At 53.9% G+C, this 17,038-nt stretch overlaps 1 protein-coding gene across 3 annotated transcripts in view; it reads left to right on the forward strand.

Annotated features, from left to right (window-relative positions):
- CYFIP1 (cytoplasmic FMR1 interacting protein 1) overlaps positions 1 to 17,038 on the forward strand; it is a 93,404-nt gene that overhangs the window by 33,612 nt on the left and 42,754 nt on the right. For all 3 annotated transcript variants that reach the window (XM_058294802.2, XM_058294799.2, XM_058294803.2), the window contains exons 2-11: positions 1,986 to 2,103; positions 2,238 to 2,327; positions 2,985 to 3,062; positions 3,196 to 3,297; positions 4,477 to 4,658; positions 7,546 to 7,642; positions 7,725 to 7,853; positions 9,570 to 9,674; positions 12,135 to 12,226; positions 12,784 to 12,901. In XM_058294802.2, the coding sequence (XP_058150785.1) occupies positions 1,987 to 2,103; positions 2,238 to 2,327; positions 2,985 to 3,062; positions 3,196 to 3,297; positions 4,477 to 4,658; positions 7,546 to 7,642; positions 7,725 to 7,853; positions 9,570 to 9,674; positions 12,135 to 12,226; positions 12,784 to 12,901 (1,110 nt within the window). In that variant the 5' untranslated portion in view covers position 1,986. The remainder of the gene's footprint in view (positions 1 to 1,985; positions 2,104 to 2,237; positions 2,328 to 2,984; positions 3,063 to 3,195; positions 3,298 to 4,476; positions 4,659 to 7,545; positions 7,643 to 7,724; positions 7,854 to 9,569; positions 9,675 to 12,134; positions 12,227 to 12,783; positions 12,902 to 17,038) is intronic.

Below are 17,038 nucleotides of genomic sequence, written 5' to 3' on the forward strand. Positions count from 1 at the left end.
TTCAATGCTATATACACATTATATTTTTGTACCCCTCCATCCCCCCACCTTTATGTAGTCTTGTCACAAATGACAAAACCACTGATTTATCATCACCCTTTTTTTATCCATCTGCCTTTCAGATCCTACAGGAAGTAAACAGTAGAGTTGTAAACCAAAAATACACTAGGACTGGCCTTTCTCTTTACCCAGGCCATTGTCCCCACGGGCAGCTTTCCCTCTCCCGTAGCTTTGACCTCCTTTTCCTTTTCAACCTGCAGGACCCTCTTTGGCGTCTCCTGGAGGGTTTAAAGGTGATGATCTCCCTCGGCTTGTATCTGGGAATGTCTTCATCTCCCCCTCATTTTTGAAAGACAGTTTTGCCAGGTGTTGAATTTCGGTTTGGCAGTTTGTTGCTTTCAGCATTGTAAATATGCCATCCCACTGCCTTCTTGCCTCCATGGTTTCGGAGGAGAAATCCACAGCCATTTGAATTCTTGTTCCCCTATGGGTAAGTTAACATTTTTCTCAGGTTATTGGCAAGATTTTTGTCTTTAGTTTTCAGCAGTTTGAATATGAAGTGTCTAAGTGTGGAGTTCTTTTGTTTTTCCCTGTTTGGGTCACTGAGCTTCTTGAATCTATAAACTTGAGTCATTTGCTAAATTTGGGGAGTTTTCAGCTATTTTTTCCAGCCCTGCAGGCATTTTCTCTCCTCTTCTGGTACTCTGATGACATGGATGTTATAATGTTTTTGCTGTTCCAGTGGGATAGCTTCCATTCTCTTTCTTCAAGGTCCCTGAATCTTTCCTTGGTCTTTTCCATTCTGTTCTTGAGCTCATGCAGAGAGTTTTGTTATTTCAGTTCTAAAATTTCCATTTCTTTATCGTGCTCTTTTTCCATTCACCTCAGGAGTCTTAGGATGATGGTTTCTTAGAGCATTTTTATAGTACTTGCTTTGAAGTCTTGGATGGATCTTTGCATCTTACATGTTATTGCAGCGTTGTCGTCTTTTTCCCGTAAGCTCCTCCTGGTTCTCTGCACGCCGAGTACCTTGGACTGGGCACGTTGTGAATTCCGTGTTGTGAGACCCGGGGTCTGGTTTGAATCCCACGAGCATGTTGACACTTAATCACAGCAGACAAGCAGGCTGGCTGGCTGCAGGCTGCAGGCTCCCACGGCCCTCTGCGGGTGTCTTGGTGTCAGAACCTCTGCCCAGCTGTTTGGACCTCGCCCCTGAGCAAGGTGTAGAAGGGGTGCCGCCCCCGCCGCACCCCTCTGCGCTTGCCCTGGGCCTCCCTTTTCCGTCCTCCGGCCAGTGACCTGTACTGGGCCAGGGCCAGGGGCGAGGCAGGCAGAGGAGACGGCGCCCGGTCACTGCTGGTTTGCACACACCCCATCACCTGCTTGGAGCGCCCCCGAGCCCCCATGTGGCCGCCGTGGCCGCCCGGGGCTGCCGCTGTGCTGGGGGAAGCTGGCCGAGCAGGACAGCACCCGTGTTCGGATGGCGGTGGCCTTCCCTGCCCTCCTCTTGACCGGGCCGCGGCGCCCGGGCTTTCTGTCTGTGGTGGACACCTTGCTCCCCGTCTCCAGTGCTGCTCCCGCAGGCTGCCCCGTCCCCCCGACGCCCTGCTCGTCTGCCCAGCCGGCAGCGGTTGCGGGAGCCGGGCCTTGTCCTCTGCACCGCTGCCCCTGGCCCGGGCCTCGCTGGGAGGACCCGCCAGGCGGGCACCTGCTTGCCAGAGCTGCCATGCTCCTCCGAGCCGGGCTGGCCAGGCGTGTGCCCTGTGCAGCCCCGGGGGGCTGGTGTGACCCCCAGGCAGGTCTCCACCTGGGCAGCCGGGAGGAGGGGGTGTCGATAGGACGCAGTCGTACCCTCTCTACCTGCTCGCGCTCGCTGGGAGCGCAGAGGCCACGGGGCATCCCTGCCTTCTGGACCCGGGGGCCCTGCGGCCTCAGGAGGCTGGAGGGAGCGGGACTGCCCTCCCTCACGGGAGCTCTGTTCCCAGCATGGCGGCCCAGGTGACGCTGGAGGATGCGCTGTCCAACGTGGACCTCCTGGAGGAGCTGCCGCTGCCCGACCAGCAGCCCTGCATCGAGCCGCCGCCGTCCTCGCTGCTCTACCAGGTGGCCGGGCCCCGGGGCGGGCAGCGGGCGGGGGCCTGGGCGTGGTCGCGAGCCTGACCTCCACCAGGTGGGGGGGCCCAGGCCCGGGCGCGGGCCGCTGGCGCTGACCTCCACCTGCTGTCTCCTCCTCGTAGCCAAATTTCAACACCAACTTTGAAGACAGGAATGCATTTGTCACCGGCATCGCGAGATACATCGAGCAGGCCACCGTCCACTCCAGCATGGTAATTTTGTCCGCATGTCTGTCCGTCTCTCCAGGGGAATGGCACATCCAGTGACAAGTGTCGACGTTTTGGGGATTATCCTGGTATGATACAGACTGAGGAAAAAGGGAAATGAATGAAATAATGCATGCTTTGAAAAAAAGCCTTTGCTTTTCTTATTGTAAAAACAGTGCAGTTGTTTTCTGAAAATTTAGACTCGATGGTGCAGAGGAAACTTTTGGTGGGCATTTTGCAGTCCCCCGTTGTCTATGTTTTGTGTCCATTTGCTGTGTGTTCTTCTGTGTCCGCTTGTATTCTTGTCAGCGGCACCGGGAATCTATGTCTCTTGTTGTTGCCTCATCTTGCTGCGTCAGCTCTCCATGTGTGTGGAGCCTCTCCTGGGCAGGCTGTGCTTTTTTTGCGCTGGGCGGCTCTCCTTGAAGGGTGCACTCCTTGCACTTGGGGCTCCCCTACACGGGGGACACCCCTGCGTGGCAGGGCACTTCTTGCACACATCAGCACTGCTAGCTCACCACATGGGTCAGGAGGCCCTGGGTTTGAATCCTGGACCTCCCATGTGGTAGGTGGGGACACCCGATCCATTGAGCCAAATCTGCTTTCCACCCCTCCTTTCGCTGCCTCCACCACCTGCCTGTCATATTCTGTGTTCTCTTGCAGAACGAGATGCTGGAGGAGGGCCAGGAGTACGCCGTCATGCTGTACACCTGGAGGAGCTGCTCCCGGGCCATCCCGCAGGTGCAGGCACCCCCACCCCCTTGACCCTGCCCAGCCTCCATCCCTCCTCTCCCGCCCCTCCGGGGAGCAGCCCACCCCCACCCTGCTGGGCTGAAGCCTGCACCGTCCATCACGCACGTTGGTTTATTCCCAGGTGAAGTGCAACGAGCAGCCTAATCGAGTGGAAATTTATGAGAAAACGGTGGAGGTCCTCGAACCGGAGGTCACAAAACTGATGAATTTCATGTACTTCCAGGTAAAAAGAGCAAAAGAGACCCGAGAGGTTGAACGGGGAGGGCTGGGATCCCGGCGTTTTCTTGCCCATCACTGTCACCAAGACCAAGCACAGGACGTGCTGTTTAATAAAGCAGCCCCAGGGGAGCTGCAGCGCCGCCTTCAACATGCGCCTCACCCTGGAAAGGGCGCTTCCTGGGGTTTTGCTTCTCTTCTCAGTCTGAGAGTGAATTCTTACTTCCTTTGTGAAGACTGCTTTCTAACGGCACCAGGGGCGAGGTTCTGTCTTCCCCCAGCCGGCCCTTTGCGTTCTTTTGGCTTTTCAGGCCTTTTTCTTTCTCCCAACCTTACCCTGACCCTTTGCCTCGGCAAAGAGGTGCTCTCCCAAGGGGATCCTGGCTTTTTAAGAACTTGGCAAATGTCAAAGATATTTATTGTCGATTCTTTAGGAAAGGAAGGACATATGACTTGGGGTTGAATTTTTATTTTAACTTACAAGTTGTCAGGAAGAAAACTTTCCCCCTTTGTTTTACCTTTGCAAGTGAACACACTTGTTTTGTAGATCAGGGGTTTTTAACAAGCGGTCGGTGAGCTTGAACGGAAATTTATTCTTGTGGGACGTGTTGGTGCAGGCGTGATGTATTTATTAAATAATACACAGTGTAGTGTGGACTTCGTAAGGGGTCTGTGGTTTCATCTGGCTGGCAGAGGGGTCCATGGAACAAAGAAGGTTAAGAGCCCCTGTTCATAGATGTTTCATTGGAGCATTTTACTCTGTAACTTTGCCCAACTGATCAACAAAATTCTTTAACTTTAGGACATAGTTGGTAAAGTGCAGATAGGCCGTTATTATTACTGAGCGGCCTCTGGAAATTACGTAATAGAAAGGCGGGGCGGGGCTGTGGTTGAGCACCTGCTTCCCACATGGGAGGGCCCAGGTTCGGTTCCCAGTGCCCCCTAAAAGCAAAAACATCCCACAAGCAAACAAAAAACAACTCGGGGGAGCCGACGTGGCTCAGTGGTCGAGCGCCGGCTTCCCACTTGGGAGGTCCCTGGTTCGATCCCAGGTGGGTTCCTAAAAAAAAGCTCCTTTGCCTGGGCCTCGGGTCTCCCCGGCGGTGTCCGCCCGTGACAGCTCTGACTGGCTGGTGAGCTCTCGCCCGCCGTTGACGGGGCCCCCGCCTCCCCTTTCTCCGCTCAGAGGAACGCGATCGAGCGCTTCTGCGGGGAGGTGCGCCGGCTGTGCCACGCCGAGCGCAGGAAGGACTTCGTGTCCGAGGCGTACCTGCTCACGCTGGGCAAGTTCATCAACATGTTCGCGGTGCTGGACGAGCTCAAGAACATGAAGTGCAGCGTCAAGAACGACCACTCGGCCTACAAGAGGTGCCCGCGGGCGGGGCGCGGCGGGGGGCGCCCGCAGGAGGCCCGTGCACCTGCCGGATCCCGCCCGGCCGAGGAGGAGGGCGGGCGGAGGGCGGCGATGCGCGGGGTGGCGCTGCCCGGCGGGGCCGTTTCCTGAGGACCTCACCCTCGGGAAGACAGAAACGCGCAGCCCGCCCGGCACGGTCGTGTTGTCGTCCCTCGAGCATCTTGGCGAAGAGGCAGATGGGGTCGGGCGAGGGCGCCCCCCCGCCTGTCTCGGGGTGCGTGCGCCAGGCGGCGCTCCGTGGAGATGGCCGTACAGGGCGGTCACGGCGTTTCTAGGTCGCCCGTGTCGTGGGCTTTCGGGTCCCCTGGAGCCGCTCTCCTGTTTGGCAGTTGCCTTTTTGGGTTTACAGAGCTCCCAGGCATGGGGTAGGAGGAGGATTGGAAGAGGCGGGGCAGCCCGTCTGGGGGGGCGCGTGGAGCGGCCGCTCTGGCGGACGGGCAGGTCCCTGGCAGGGGGACGGTGGGCAGTGGGGGCAGAGTGAGCGTCCACTGCTCGACGCTCCCCGGGAGGTCTCGGCTCAGGCTGTTGAAGGCGTCGCCGGATGGAATGAGGGCAGGCGGCTGTGTCCCTTGCTGAACGGGGCATCTCAGCTCACGGAAAAGGAAGGGATTTTACTTTGCACCTGAGTATGCTGGAGTCAGACTGCCTCTCAACTTGTGCGCCGACTGCTGTGCCTTCAAAACAAAGTGGACTTGGGACATGGCCCCCAGCTGGGATTGGGGGCTGGGCACCGGTGGGGGATGAGCCAGGGCACCTGGAAGGTTGGGCCTTATTCATGCCAGAGAAATAGAAACATGCAGTCATGACCCAACGTCACCTCCGTGTAGAAACCTCATCTTCAGGGCCAGAGAAAGACCTCTGGAGTCTGATGAGCCTCCTTCAGGTCTGAGAGTCTCGGGTGCCGGCGGCGTCTTGGGCTTCTGCCTGTGTCACCTGCCAGTCTGCGTGTGTGCGTTCCCGTGGGTGGGGGGCAGCGCCTGGCCCAGCCCGGGAGCGGCCTCGGGTCCTGGCTGCAGAGTTCACGTGGAGCGGGATCTTGAGCCGCTTTGACTTGATCAGGGTAAGGGGGGCGGTGAACAGCAGTGCTGGTTTTCCAGTTTAGAAAGTTTCTTCTCGGCCCAGAACCCAGCTTAGAGACGGGGCCCAGGCACGCCTGCCGGAGCCACCCCGCGTCTCGCCGCCCCCCGGCTCCCCTGAGCACGGAAGAGCAGCCCGAGTCCCCCTTCCCGGGACCTCTGTCGAGGACCCCGTAAGGTCATCTTCCTGAATGGTGAGCCCCCGCCTCCAGGCCTCACTCACGCACTGCCCCTTCCTCCCTTCCCGTGCCAGCACAGCCCCTTCGAGTGTCAGCGCCAATGTGGTTCTTGCGACGCTTGATGAAAACAAAAAAACAGCATCCTTTACCTCTTCCTTAGTTTCTGCTCCTTACCCGAAGGAAGAGCTGCTCGGCGCGATTGCGTGAACACATTTAAAATGGTGAAACGTCACCATGCCAGTTAATACTAGGTTTACCTGAACATACTTTTTAAAAACCTGCAAAAGTAACGGGCTTAAACAAGATTGAAATTTCTCTCTCACCTGGGAAGTTCCGGGGCAGGTGGTCTGCAGGCAATGTGGCTCCCCTGAGTTCCGGGATCCAGGGTACCTGCTGTCAAGCTGTTCCACTGTCTTAACATGCTGCCTCGTGGTCCAGGAGGGTTGCTTGGGCTCCACCTGTCACTTCTGCACTCCAGGCAGCAGGGACGAAGGAGAAAAGGCCCCCAAATGTACAAGTAAACTTTTTAGTAGCATACAATGTTTTGCATTAAATCTCAGGACCTGGCGCAGCCCTTAGTCCTGTGGCCACAGTTAGCTGCAAGGGAAGAGAAGAAGCGTGTCTTAGCTGGGCACACGGCTGCTCCATATCTATTCCGGGGGGAGGAAGTGACTGTTGGGTGGGTTATTAGTCTGCTTTGGGAACTTGTTTTTTATTAAACCCTCAAGTTTCTAGATTGCACACACATCCTTACGGGGGCAGTTTCCAGTAAACATTAGGCGACAGTGTTCGAGCTGCAGAATCCGCACGCCTGGCCTCACGTATTTTCATAAGACCTCACTGAGTTGCTGCACGTACCTCTTTGTTAGAGCCGCTGTGAACGGGTGCTTTCAGGTACACCCTCTCTGTTGTAGTCCTCTCACACTGGCCTTGGGAGGTCTGGCAGGTGTTGCCTTTTTTACAGGTGTGATAATGGAGGTTCAGGAAGGAAGGGTTTGCCCAAAATAGCCTGCGAGGTGGTGGCAGCACCGCACTCTGTCCCAGGACTTCTGGTACCAAAGCCGTGTGACCCCCAAGGCAGCAGGCCACGTGCCCCGGGTGGGCGGCCTGGGGGTCTCTGAGGCTGCAGCCCCCTCAGACTCGGGGGCTGGGAGCCCGCGTCCTGCGCGGGGTGCAGAGAAGGCCGTGTGCGGGGGGTGAGTGCCCCACCCGCCTACCTTGGTGAAAGCCGGGACACGCAGGGTTGGGGAAGCTTGAGGAAGCTGAAATGGTGCCCGTCTCTAAGGCTGGATTTCTAGCCGGCCGTGGAGGGAGTAAGGCAGGGGCTCCTAACCAGGGGTCCGTGAGCGTGAATAAAATAGAAAAAAAACGTTATTCTTGTTGGGGACGTGTTGGTGCAGGTGGGATATGCTTATTAAATAGTACGCAGTCTCGTGTGGACTTAGTAAGGGCCCGTGGTTTTCACCAAAGGGGTCCACGGAACCAGAGCGGTTACGAATGCCAACCCTCATTTTCCCAGAGTTTTCTTTTTTAATCGTTAAGCATGCCGGTGCCTTTTGGGGTGAAGCCTGTTTTTGCTTTCAAAGGGCAGCTCAGTTTCTGCGCAAAATGGCGGACCCGCAGTCCATCCAGGAGTCGCAGAACCTGTCCATGTTCCTGGCCAACCACAACAAGATCACCCAGGTGGGCGCGCGCTGCCCGGGCAGGTGTGGGGCGGGGGCCGGGGGCCGGGGGCAGGGGGCGCGCCTCACGCCTGCTGCTCCAGTCTCTGCAGCAGCAGCTCGAGGTCATCTCCGGCTACGAGGAGCTGCTGGCCGACATCGTGAACCTGTGCGTGGACTACTACGAGAACAAGATGTACCTGACGCCCGGGGAGAAGCACATGCTGCTCAAGGTGCGTCGGGGCCGACCGCCGCATCCCGGCCGGGCTGGGATCCTCGGCCGGCGTTTCCTGCCGTCCTGCTCGGAGCGTGTCCGTCCCGCGCGGTCCCCCCCCCCACCCCGCAGCGTCCTCCGCGGGCTCTCAACACGTCGCCATGAGCGGGTCCTGGACGTGTGGGGTCGAGGGCTGGGTTGTTTCGGCCGTGTTCTGTTGGCAGAGGCCACACGAGTCACGGCTGGTTGAGGACGAGATTCCTAGGAGTCAGATAAAGCATGTCACCCTAATTGACTTTTGTTGGTCACCACGTGCGGCCGCTTGCCCTACTCCTAACAGGCATCGTTATAACTTTAAAATTGGGGGCGTTTGGACCACATTTCTCACTGGAAAGAGGAGTCGCGGTTCTGCCGTTCTCTGGCTCTGCTCTGTCTCTCGGTGGGGGTCCCGTGGGACCCCGTGCCTGGTAGTTCCTGTGGCCCGGGGCGCTCCTTGGGGGACTGGCACCCTCGGGCCCGTGCAGCAGGGTCGGGCAGCGAGCCCTCGGCGGCTGTCCACACATGGCCGCAGAGCCCTTGTGGTGTGGCCGGCGCCACGTCGGAATGTCAGTTTACATATAGTTAATAGTCCCGTGTGGCCGTGGTGTTGGGCAGGGCGCTTCTAGAGTACTAGGTTGGCCCGCAGGGTCTGCGTTTTCGGCTTTTATCCGCCGGCCCGGACCCAGCCACCCTCAAAGCGCGATTCCGTGGGAAAAGTGCGTTCCAAGAAACAGGCGCCCCGCCCCGCGTGCGCCTTTGTGGAACTGATTGGAATCGAGGACCGGATGTGGCGTCTGTTAGCAGACACCAGTGAGGGAAGCCAGACAGCACTTGGCCCACCCCTTACACAGCCCAAGACCCCCCTGAAGCACAGCGTGCGCAGTGACCTCTGAGGCCGACGGCGACTCGAGGCTGGTCAACGTCCTGAGCAGGTGGTCCACTGCCTTGTCACGCACTCCAGCAGCAGCCTTGGGTCCTGGCCCCTATTTGTTGGCATGAGGTTACTACTGGAAGCGCAGGCAGCCAGTGGCACAGCTGGGGGCAGGGTTTGGAGACCCTCTCTTAATTATGGCGGCTGCAGGGTTGGCGCATTGTGTTCCTGTGGTGTGCCAGGAGAAACCGACGTAGCCACGAGGAGCAACCTCAAGAAATGAATAGCTTCATAAGTAGGGATTAGCTATGTTTCCTACAAGCCTTGAGAAGTGCTTTAGAAAGAAGAGTGAGGGAAGCGGACTTGGCCCAGTGGTTAGGGCGTTCGTCTACCACAAAGGAGGTCTGTGGTTCAAACCCCGGGCCTCCTTGACCCGTGTGGAGCTGGCCCATGCGCAGTGCTGATGCGCGCAAGGAGTGCCCTGCCACGGAGGGGTGTCCCCGCGTAGGGGAGCCCCACGCGCAGGGAGTGCGCCCCGTAAGGAGAGCCGCCCAGCAGGAAAGAAAGTGCAGCCTGCCCAGGAATGGCGCCGCACACACGGAGAGCTGACACAGCAAGATGACGCAACAAAAAGAAACAGATTCCTGTGCCGCTGACAACAGAAGCAGACAAAAAGACGTAGCAATATAGACACAGAGAACAGACAACTGGGGCGGGGTGGGGGTGGCGTGGGAGAAAAAAATAAATCTTAAAGAGTTGAAAAGTGCTCATGCGTCATTAAATCTGCACAGCTAAGTTTCACTGCCATGTTTTGTGGATTTTCAGGTCATGGGATTTGGCCTATACTTGATGGATGGAAGCGTCAGTAATATCTATAAACTCGATGCCAAGAAAAGAATAAACTTATCCAAAATTGACAAGTTCTTCAAGGTGGGTTAAATTTTTCGTACAAACCTTCTTATTTCCTTGTAACATACAGAAGAGCGCACAAGGCCTGAGTGTACAGCGTGAAGTTCTGGGAAATAAACTCCCAGGGTGGTCGGGCGTGCCACCAGCTCAGCAGTGCCGCGTGCTCCCGTCACCCCACCCTCGCTTCCCAAAGGGAAGCACTGTCTTCTTCTGCCCAGGGCAGTTTCTCCGGGATGTGACCGTTATGGACACGGGTGCATGCTGATGGTACCCTCTTGCGCCCAGCTGCCTTCACGCAGCCTCGTGTTTCTGAGGTCCACCCGTGCCTCGGTGGCCCTTTTGTTCTCTTTGTAGTATTCTATTTGATGACTTGACCACAATGTAGTTACCCATCCATCCTACTGTTGACGGACATTCGGTTGTTTATAAGTTTTGGCTAGTACAAAAAGCGACACTCTGCAAATCTTGTATGCACATCCATTGCACCTCTGTTCCCATTTCTGTGGGGCATATTCACAGGAGTGGAGCTTGGGTTAAAGAGTGCTTTCCTGTTCGTGTGTCTGCTTTCACCATGTTGGCTACAGCCTGTCCATTGTCCACTCTTTGTCCTGATTTGCCTTCCCACCTGCAGAGAACGAGCGCTCCTTTAGCTCCACTTGTTTATCGGCACTTGGCACTGTCCTTTCTTTTATTTTGGCCACTCTGAAGGGTGTGCATTTATGATTTACGATTGTGGTTTCATTGGCTGTATTTCATTGTGGTGTAGTTCATGATTTTCCTGAATAGCATTTCATGTTACTCATCTTCTGTGTATTCTCTTTTGCGACATGCCTCTTTGAGTCTTCCGCTCTTTTTTTTCCCTTATTGATTTGTATTCTGGATACATGTCCTTTGTCGAATGAATATATTCTCCCTTTACGTGGCTCATCTTTTCACTTTCTCATTGGTGTCATTTGAACAGCAGAAGTTCTTTCAGTGTAGTCTGATGCCCTCATCTTTTCTACTATTTTAGTTTGCTAAAAACTGCTGGGAGCAATGCACCAGAAACGGGCTGCCTTTTCCAAAGGGGATTTATTAGATTGAAAGCTTACAGGTCTGAGGCTGTGGAAGTGCCCAGATCAAGGCATCACCAGGAGCTCCCTTCTCCCTGACCTGCAGCTGTGGGCGGTCAGGTGAATGGGGCCTCTGCTTGTCTCCCCTCTCCTCCAGGCCTCGTTGCTTTCAGCTTCCAGCTAAAGGGGCTCCTCTCAGCTTCCATGTTTCATTGATTTCTGCTTCCAGCTCCTGGGGCCTTCTCTCTCAGCTTGTGGGTTCCTCTCTTCCTCTGCTGCTTGTTATTCCTGCATTTATGAACGACGCCAGCAAGAGGATGAGCACCTACCCTCGGCCACGAGGTCTAATCCAAGGCCCTTACCTGAGTGGTTTAACAAACGGTCCCAGCTACCGTAGGCCTGCAGGAGTGAATGAGCGTCAAGACCTGGACTTCCCGGGGCCCACAGGAGGTTCACACTGCCTACCCCCTTCAGGAAATCTTTGTACTCACAGGGCCGTCTCTGGAAACACGGCCGCTCCTTTCGCATCCGATCTCTGCTGACCCTGTACTTGGCTCCCAGTATGACGAGGGTGGGGTTGGATGCTTGTTTTTTGCCCCAGTATGGAGGGCCACCTGAGCCTGTCCCCTTCTTGCAAGGAGCATCTTTTCCCTGGGCTGTGTGTTGACCCCCGTGGCTGTGTGTCTCTGCTCTCGGTTCCCTGTCCCGCTCCGTGCGTCTCCCTCCAGGCTCCGGGCCAGTTTGCCTCAGTTGCCGTCCGCTACCTGGAAGTACACATCGTCCAGTTTTGTTCTTTGGGATTGTCCTTTTACCTTTGTAGATACATTTTAGGGCTGGGTGTCCTGATTTCCACACATACGTGCATACTCCCCCCAGAACCATTTTTCTTCTTGGGGTTGTGTTGTTTCCTAGATCAATTTTGAGAGAATGACTGTTTTGGATAATGAGGCTTCCAGTACACAAACTTAGTTCTCCCTTCATTTAGAACTTTGAGAATTTCTTTAAAATTTTTGGAAGTATTTTTGTTTAGACATCTTGTCCTTGTTTGTTAGATTTAGTCATAGGTACATTTGATTTTCTTTTATGCTGTGGCAAATAATTGCATTTTAAATATTCATTTTTGAATTTTTTGCTAGTATTTAGAAATACGGTTGATTTTTTTTTTTATGAGCTTGCATTTAGCTCCAAGGTAGATTAATTTTAATATTTGAATGATTACTGTATATGTTGGTTCTTAAAGAAATTGTACTTTGTTCTTAAAGTACATGTAGAAGTTATTTACAGTGTTGTGTTTTTGTGTGGTTTGGTAAATGATTTGCCTCGCTCGCATTGAACCCAAAGTAATAAAGAGTAATCGTCTTGAGGTTATGTATTTGGTGACAATACCTACGTGGTAACCCTGCTTTGTTTGGTTTTTCTTTGAGTACAGCAGCTCCAGGTGGTCCCCCTGTTTGGGGACATGCAGATTGAACTGGCCAGATACATCAAGACCAGCGCCCACTACGAGGAGAACAAATCTAGGTAGGACGAGAGTCAGCCGCCCCGTTCAAGCGTTCGCAGCGTCTTCAGTACATGGTGACTAACGCCCTACTGGATTATCTGGAGATAAAACCTTTGACATGCTTCACAGTCCAATACGGTAGCCCTTGCTCCAGTGGCTGTTTATGGTAAAATCCATTAAAAACTTATTCCCGCAGTAGCACAGCCGCCTTTCGGGTGCTCGGTAGCAGGGGCCACTGAGCCGGGCAGCACAGACAGAGGGCATTTCCATCCTCTCGGAGTTCACTGGACAGAACCTGCCAAGACTGTCAAAGCACTAAAGCCTTCTTGGGGCCCGAGGTGTGCTGGCCAGTGCTTCCCAGCTGGTGGCAGATCACGTGCAGATTCTTTTTTTTTTTTTTTTTTTAACAAACCCTTAAAAATGTAAACACCGTTTTCTAGGGCTGTACATACACTGGCCGCACAGGCTGTGGTTTGCACCCCCGCGCTCACTGATCTCCTGCGAGCCCGTCGGCTGACCTGACCTCGAGTGCGTGCTCGGGCCTCTTTCCGGTCAGCGCGGCCGCTCTCCTCCCCAGGTGGACATGCACGTCTCCCAGCAGCAGTCCACAGTACAACATCTGCGAGCAGATGATTCAGATCCGAGAGGACCACATGCGCTTCATCTCCGAGCTGGCCCGCTACAGCAACAACGAGGTGGGCGCCATGCGGGACGCGGGGTGGGCGGGCCTCCTGCGCCCGGTGCCCCTCTGAGTTCTCGGGAGACGGAATTGAGTCCCAAGTACCGAGAGAAACAACCCGGGAGAGGTGTGTGCGGGCACGGCACCGCCTGGCCTCGCCCCATGCTTCTGTGGGAATGAGCCGAGACCACCCAGAGGAGAACAGCGCAGGCTCCTTGTTCAGAGCTTGCCCTGGTGGGGGGTCACCACCGTCGCTTGTGCTTGCAGGGTCCTAGGCAGGCGGGCCAGGCATGGCCTCGCGGGGGCCCTGGGGAGGTGGGCTGGCTGGCAGGGGGCACCCCTTCTAGTTGCCGGCAGCCCCTGGTTATGCTGCTCGGACAGCGTGCTTGGCTTTCTCTGGTCGGCACCCGGGAAGCAGTCAGGTGCTGAGAAGTCCTGCCTGGCTTGGGTCAATCGTCACAGGGGCTGTGGTTTGGCTTCCTGGACTGGCTGTTGGAGATCGGGGTGACTTTCCAGACGCAGGCCCTTGGGGTGCACGCTTGAGCCTGCTTTTAGGGAGGGGGGTAGCCTATGGCTTTAAGGGGACTGTTAATGTTTGTGTGGGATGGTTCTTTTTTTTTTTTTAGGTGCTGGGGCCAGGCACTGAACCCAGGACCTTGTATGTAGGAAGCTGGCGCTCCACCACGGAGCCTCCTCAGCTTCCCTGAGTTGGTTTTTTTGTTCGTTTTGCTTGTTTGGTTTTTTCTGGAGGCACCGGGAACAGAACCCGGGACCTCCCATGTGGCAGGTGGACGCTCAACCGCTTGAGCCACATGTGCTCCCACGGCGCAGTTCTTGCTGGATGAAGGGTCCCTGTCCCCACCCACTAAACACTAGAGGCTGTGGAGCCAGCACTGTAAAGAGAGTCCACATCTTGCACCTGCCCCTGAGGCACACGTTCCTGAACCTGGGCGCCAGCTGCACTGCGGGGAGCAGGAGCCACCTCCTGGCTCCTCCGGGCCCCACCACCTGCTTGGTGGAAAGTTCTCAGCAGCACACGGAGCTGCTCATGCCCCTCCAAATAAGAGCATTTGACATGCGCTTCCTGCGGGCACAGCTCGGTGATTCCGCTGGTCCAGTCCCAGAGCACTGCAGTGGAGCGAATGCCGCAGGAACACGGATTCCTCGGGTTCCCGGGCATATAAAGGCATATACTATCTCTGAGCAACAGGAATATGTCTGAAAAAACCCCGCGTACATACTTTAATTAAAACGTGACACAGACATGAAGTAAGCAACGCACCATTGGGAGAAAGGTGCCAGGTGATTTCCTTGATGCAGAGTTGCCGCAAATTTTCAAGGTGTAAAAATCACGATATCTGCAAAGTGCAGGAAAGCAAAGCATAATGAAATGAAGTATGCCTATATAGTTTTCTTCGGGTTTCTACTGTTGTACCTTTATAATTAACGTGATGTTTTTAAAAAGAAAATACCTATCACTGAATGCTTTGCTCAGCTTATATTTTCTACAGGTGTATGGAGATAATTCACATATAATTTACCCATTTAAATTGTGTAATTGAGTGGTGCTTAGTATATGCACAGTGTTGCACAATTCACCCATCACCACAATCAATTTTAGAACATTTTTATTGCCCCCAAAAGAAGCACCATAATGATTAGTATCCATTCTTCATTGCCCTGTTCTCTCTATCCCACCCCAGCAACCACGAATCTACTTTCTGGGTTTTTTTTTAATTTCTCTTCCCCCCCCTACCCCCTGTTGTCTGCTCTCTCTGTCCATTTGCTGTGTGTTCTTCTTTGTCCACTTGTATTCTTGTCAGCAGCACCAGGAATCTGTGTTTCTTTTTGTTGAATCATCTTGCTGCATCAGCTCTCCGTGTGTGCAGTGCCACCGTGGGCAGGCTGCACTTTTTTCGCACTGGGCGGCTTTCCTTATGGGGTGCACTCCTTGCTCATGGGGCTCCCCTATGCAGGGGACACCCCTGCGTGGCACGGCACTCCTTGCACGCATCAGCACTGTGTGTGGGCCAGGAGGCCCTAGGTTTGAACCCTGGACCTCCCATGTGGTAGGTGGACACTCTATCCACTGAGCCAAATCCGCTTTCCTCTGTTTCTATTGATTTGCCTGTTCGGGCACATAAATAGAATCACTCAACATGTGGTCTTTTGGGACTGGCTTCTTTCACTTAGCTTTTAATGTTTTCAGGTTTTATTCATCTTGTAGCATGCATCAGTGCTTTGTTTCTTTTTAATGCTGAATAATACTCGGTTGTATGGATATACCCCACCCATTAGTTGATGGGCGTTTGGATTATCATCAGGCTGCTGTGAACATTTCTGTGCAAGTTTCGGTGTGGAAATGTTTTCATTTCTCATGGGTAGATACCCACGAGTAGAATTGCTGAATCAGGTGGTGACTCCTAGGTTTAACACTTTGAGGAGCTCTCAGTCTGCTTTCAAAGTGACTGGACCATTTCACATTCCCACCAGCAAGATGGAGGACTGGTTACTCCACATCCTTGGCTACACCTGTTAGTGTCTGATTTTTCAATTCTAGCCATCCCAGGGAATGTGAAGTAGTGGGTCATTGTTGTTCGGCTTTGCCAGTCTCTGATGACGATTGATAATCGGCATTCTTTCACCTGCTTATTGGCCATTTCTTTATCTTCTTTGAAGAAGTACCTACTCGGAATTGGGCTGCCTGCCTTTTTTAATTACTGAGTTCAACGAGTTCTTTATATAGTCTAGATCTCAATCCATTATTAGATAAGCGACTTTCAAAGATTTTCTCCCATTCTGTGGGTTGTACTTTCTTCACGGTGTCCTTTGAAGCACAATTTTAAATTTTGGATGTGGTCCAGTTTTATCTGTTCTTTGGTTGTTTGTGCTTTTGGTGTCACATTGAAGAAGCCATTGCCTAACACAAAATCATGCAGATTCACCCCTCTTGTCTTCTTTTTTCCTCTAAATGATTTAATGGGGGCAGCAGGCCTATTTTCTTCTACTTTTTCTTTTGATTGATTTATTTACTTTACTTTATCCCTCCTCCCCAGATGGTTCTCTCATCTGTCTGCTCATTGTTTGCTCGCCTTCTCCAGGAGGCACCAGGAAGTGAACCTGGGACCTCCCAAGTGGGGGGGGGGCGAGTGGCCAGCGGCCAGAGCCACGTGCACTCCCCACGGGCTGCGGCGTCTGCTGGCTTTGGTGTCTGCTCATTTAGCTGTCTGCTTGTTGTAGCGGGTGCGGGCATCTGCTCTACTTTTGTAGGAGGCACCAGGACCTGAACCCGGGACCTCCCGTGTGGTAGGCAGCTGCCCAGCTGGTTGAGCCACATCTGCTTCCCAGCCCCTCTTTTCTTCAAAGAGTTTTATAGTTTTAGCTCTTGCAGGTAGAGCTGTGGTCCATTTTGACTTAGATCTTGCATATGGCGTGAGGTAGGGTCCAACTTCCTTCTTTTGCATGTGTGTTTCCTGTTGCCCCAGTGTCATTTTTTGAAGAGAGCATTGCTTTCCCCGTTGAATGACCTTGGACATCAATTAGCCAGAAATGTGATAGGCTTGTTTCTAGACTCCCAGTTCTCCTTATTCTCTATATCCTTAAGACAGTACCACAGTCTTTTGATGACTGTAACTTCGTAGTAAGTTTTGTTATTGAGAAGTGTGCTTCTCCAAATTTGTTCTTATTAAAGAGTGTTGTGGCTCTTCTGAGGTCCTTGCAATTCCGTATGAATTTTAGGATCAGACTGCCAATTTTGGCAAAAGAAGGCAGCTGGGATCTTGCCGGGGTGGTGGTAAACCTGCAGATCAGTTTGGGGAACACTGCCGTCTAAGCTGCCCTGAGTTCCCCGGTCTGTGAGTGTGCCGTGTCCTCCACTCGGACCTCGCCTCCTGTCTTCCAGCCGTGCTCTGGAATTTTCAGGGTGCGCGCATTGCACTTGTCTAGATGAATTCATTTCTGAGAATTTTATTCCTTTGGATGCTCTTTTAAGGGGGATTATTTTTTGGCGGTTGGCTCCATCTCCATCGACTGGAGGTGAGGGCCGTGGTCCTTCCGAGTAGGTCGGCCGTGTGGACGGCGCCTGCCTGGGCCACGGCAGCCCTGGGAACTTTCCGAGTGACCAGGACAGTGTGCTTTTTTCCTTCTAACTACC

The sequence above is a fragment of the Dasypus novemcinctus genome, chromosome 3 (genome assembly GCF_030445035.2).
Source record: "Dasypus novemcinctus isolate mDasNov1 chromosome 3, mDasNov1.1.hap2, whole genome shotgun sequence".
Classification (NCBI taxonomy): Eukaryota; Metazoa; Chordata; class Mammalia; order Cingulata; family Dasypodidae; genus Dasypus; species Dasypus novemcinctus.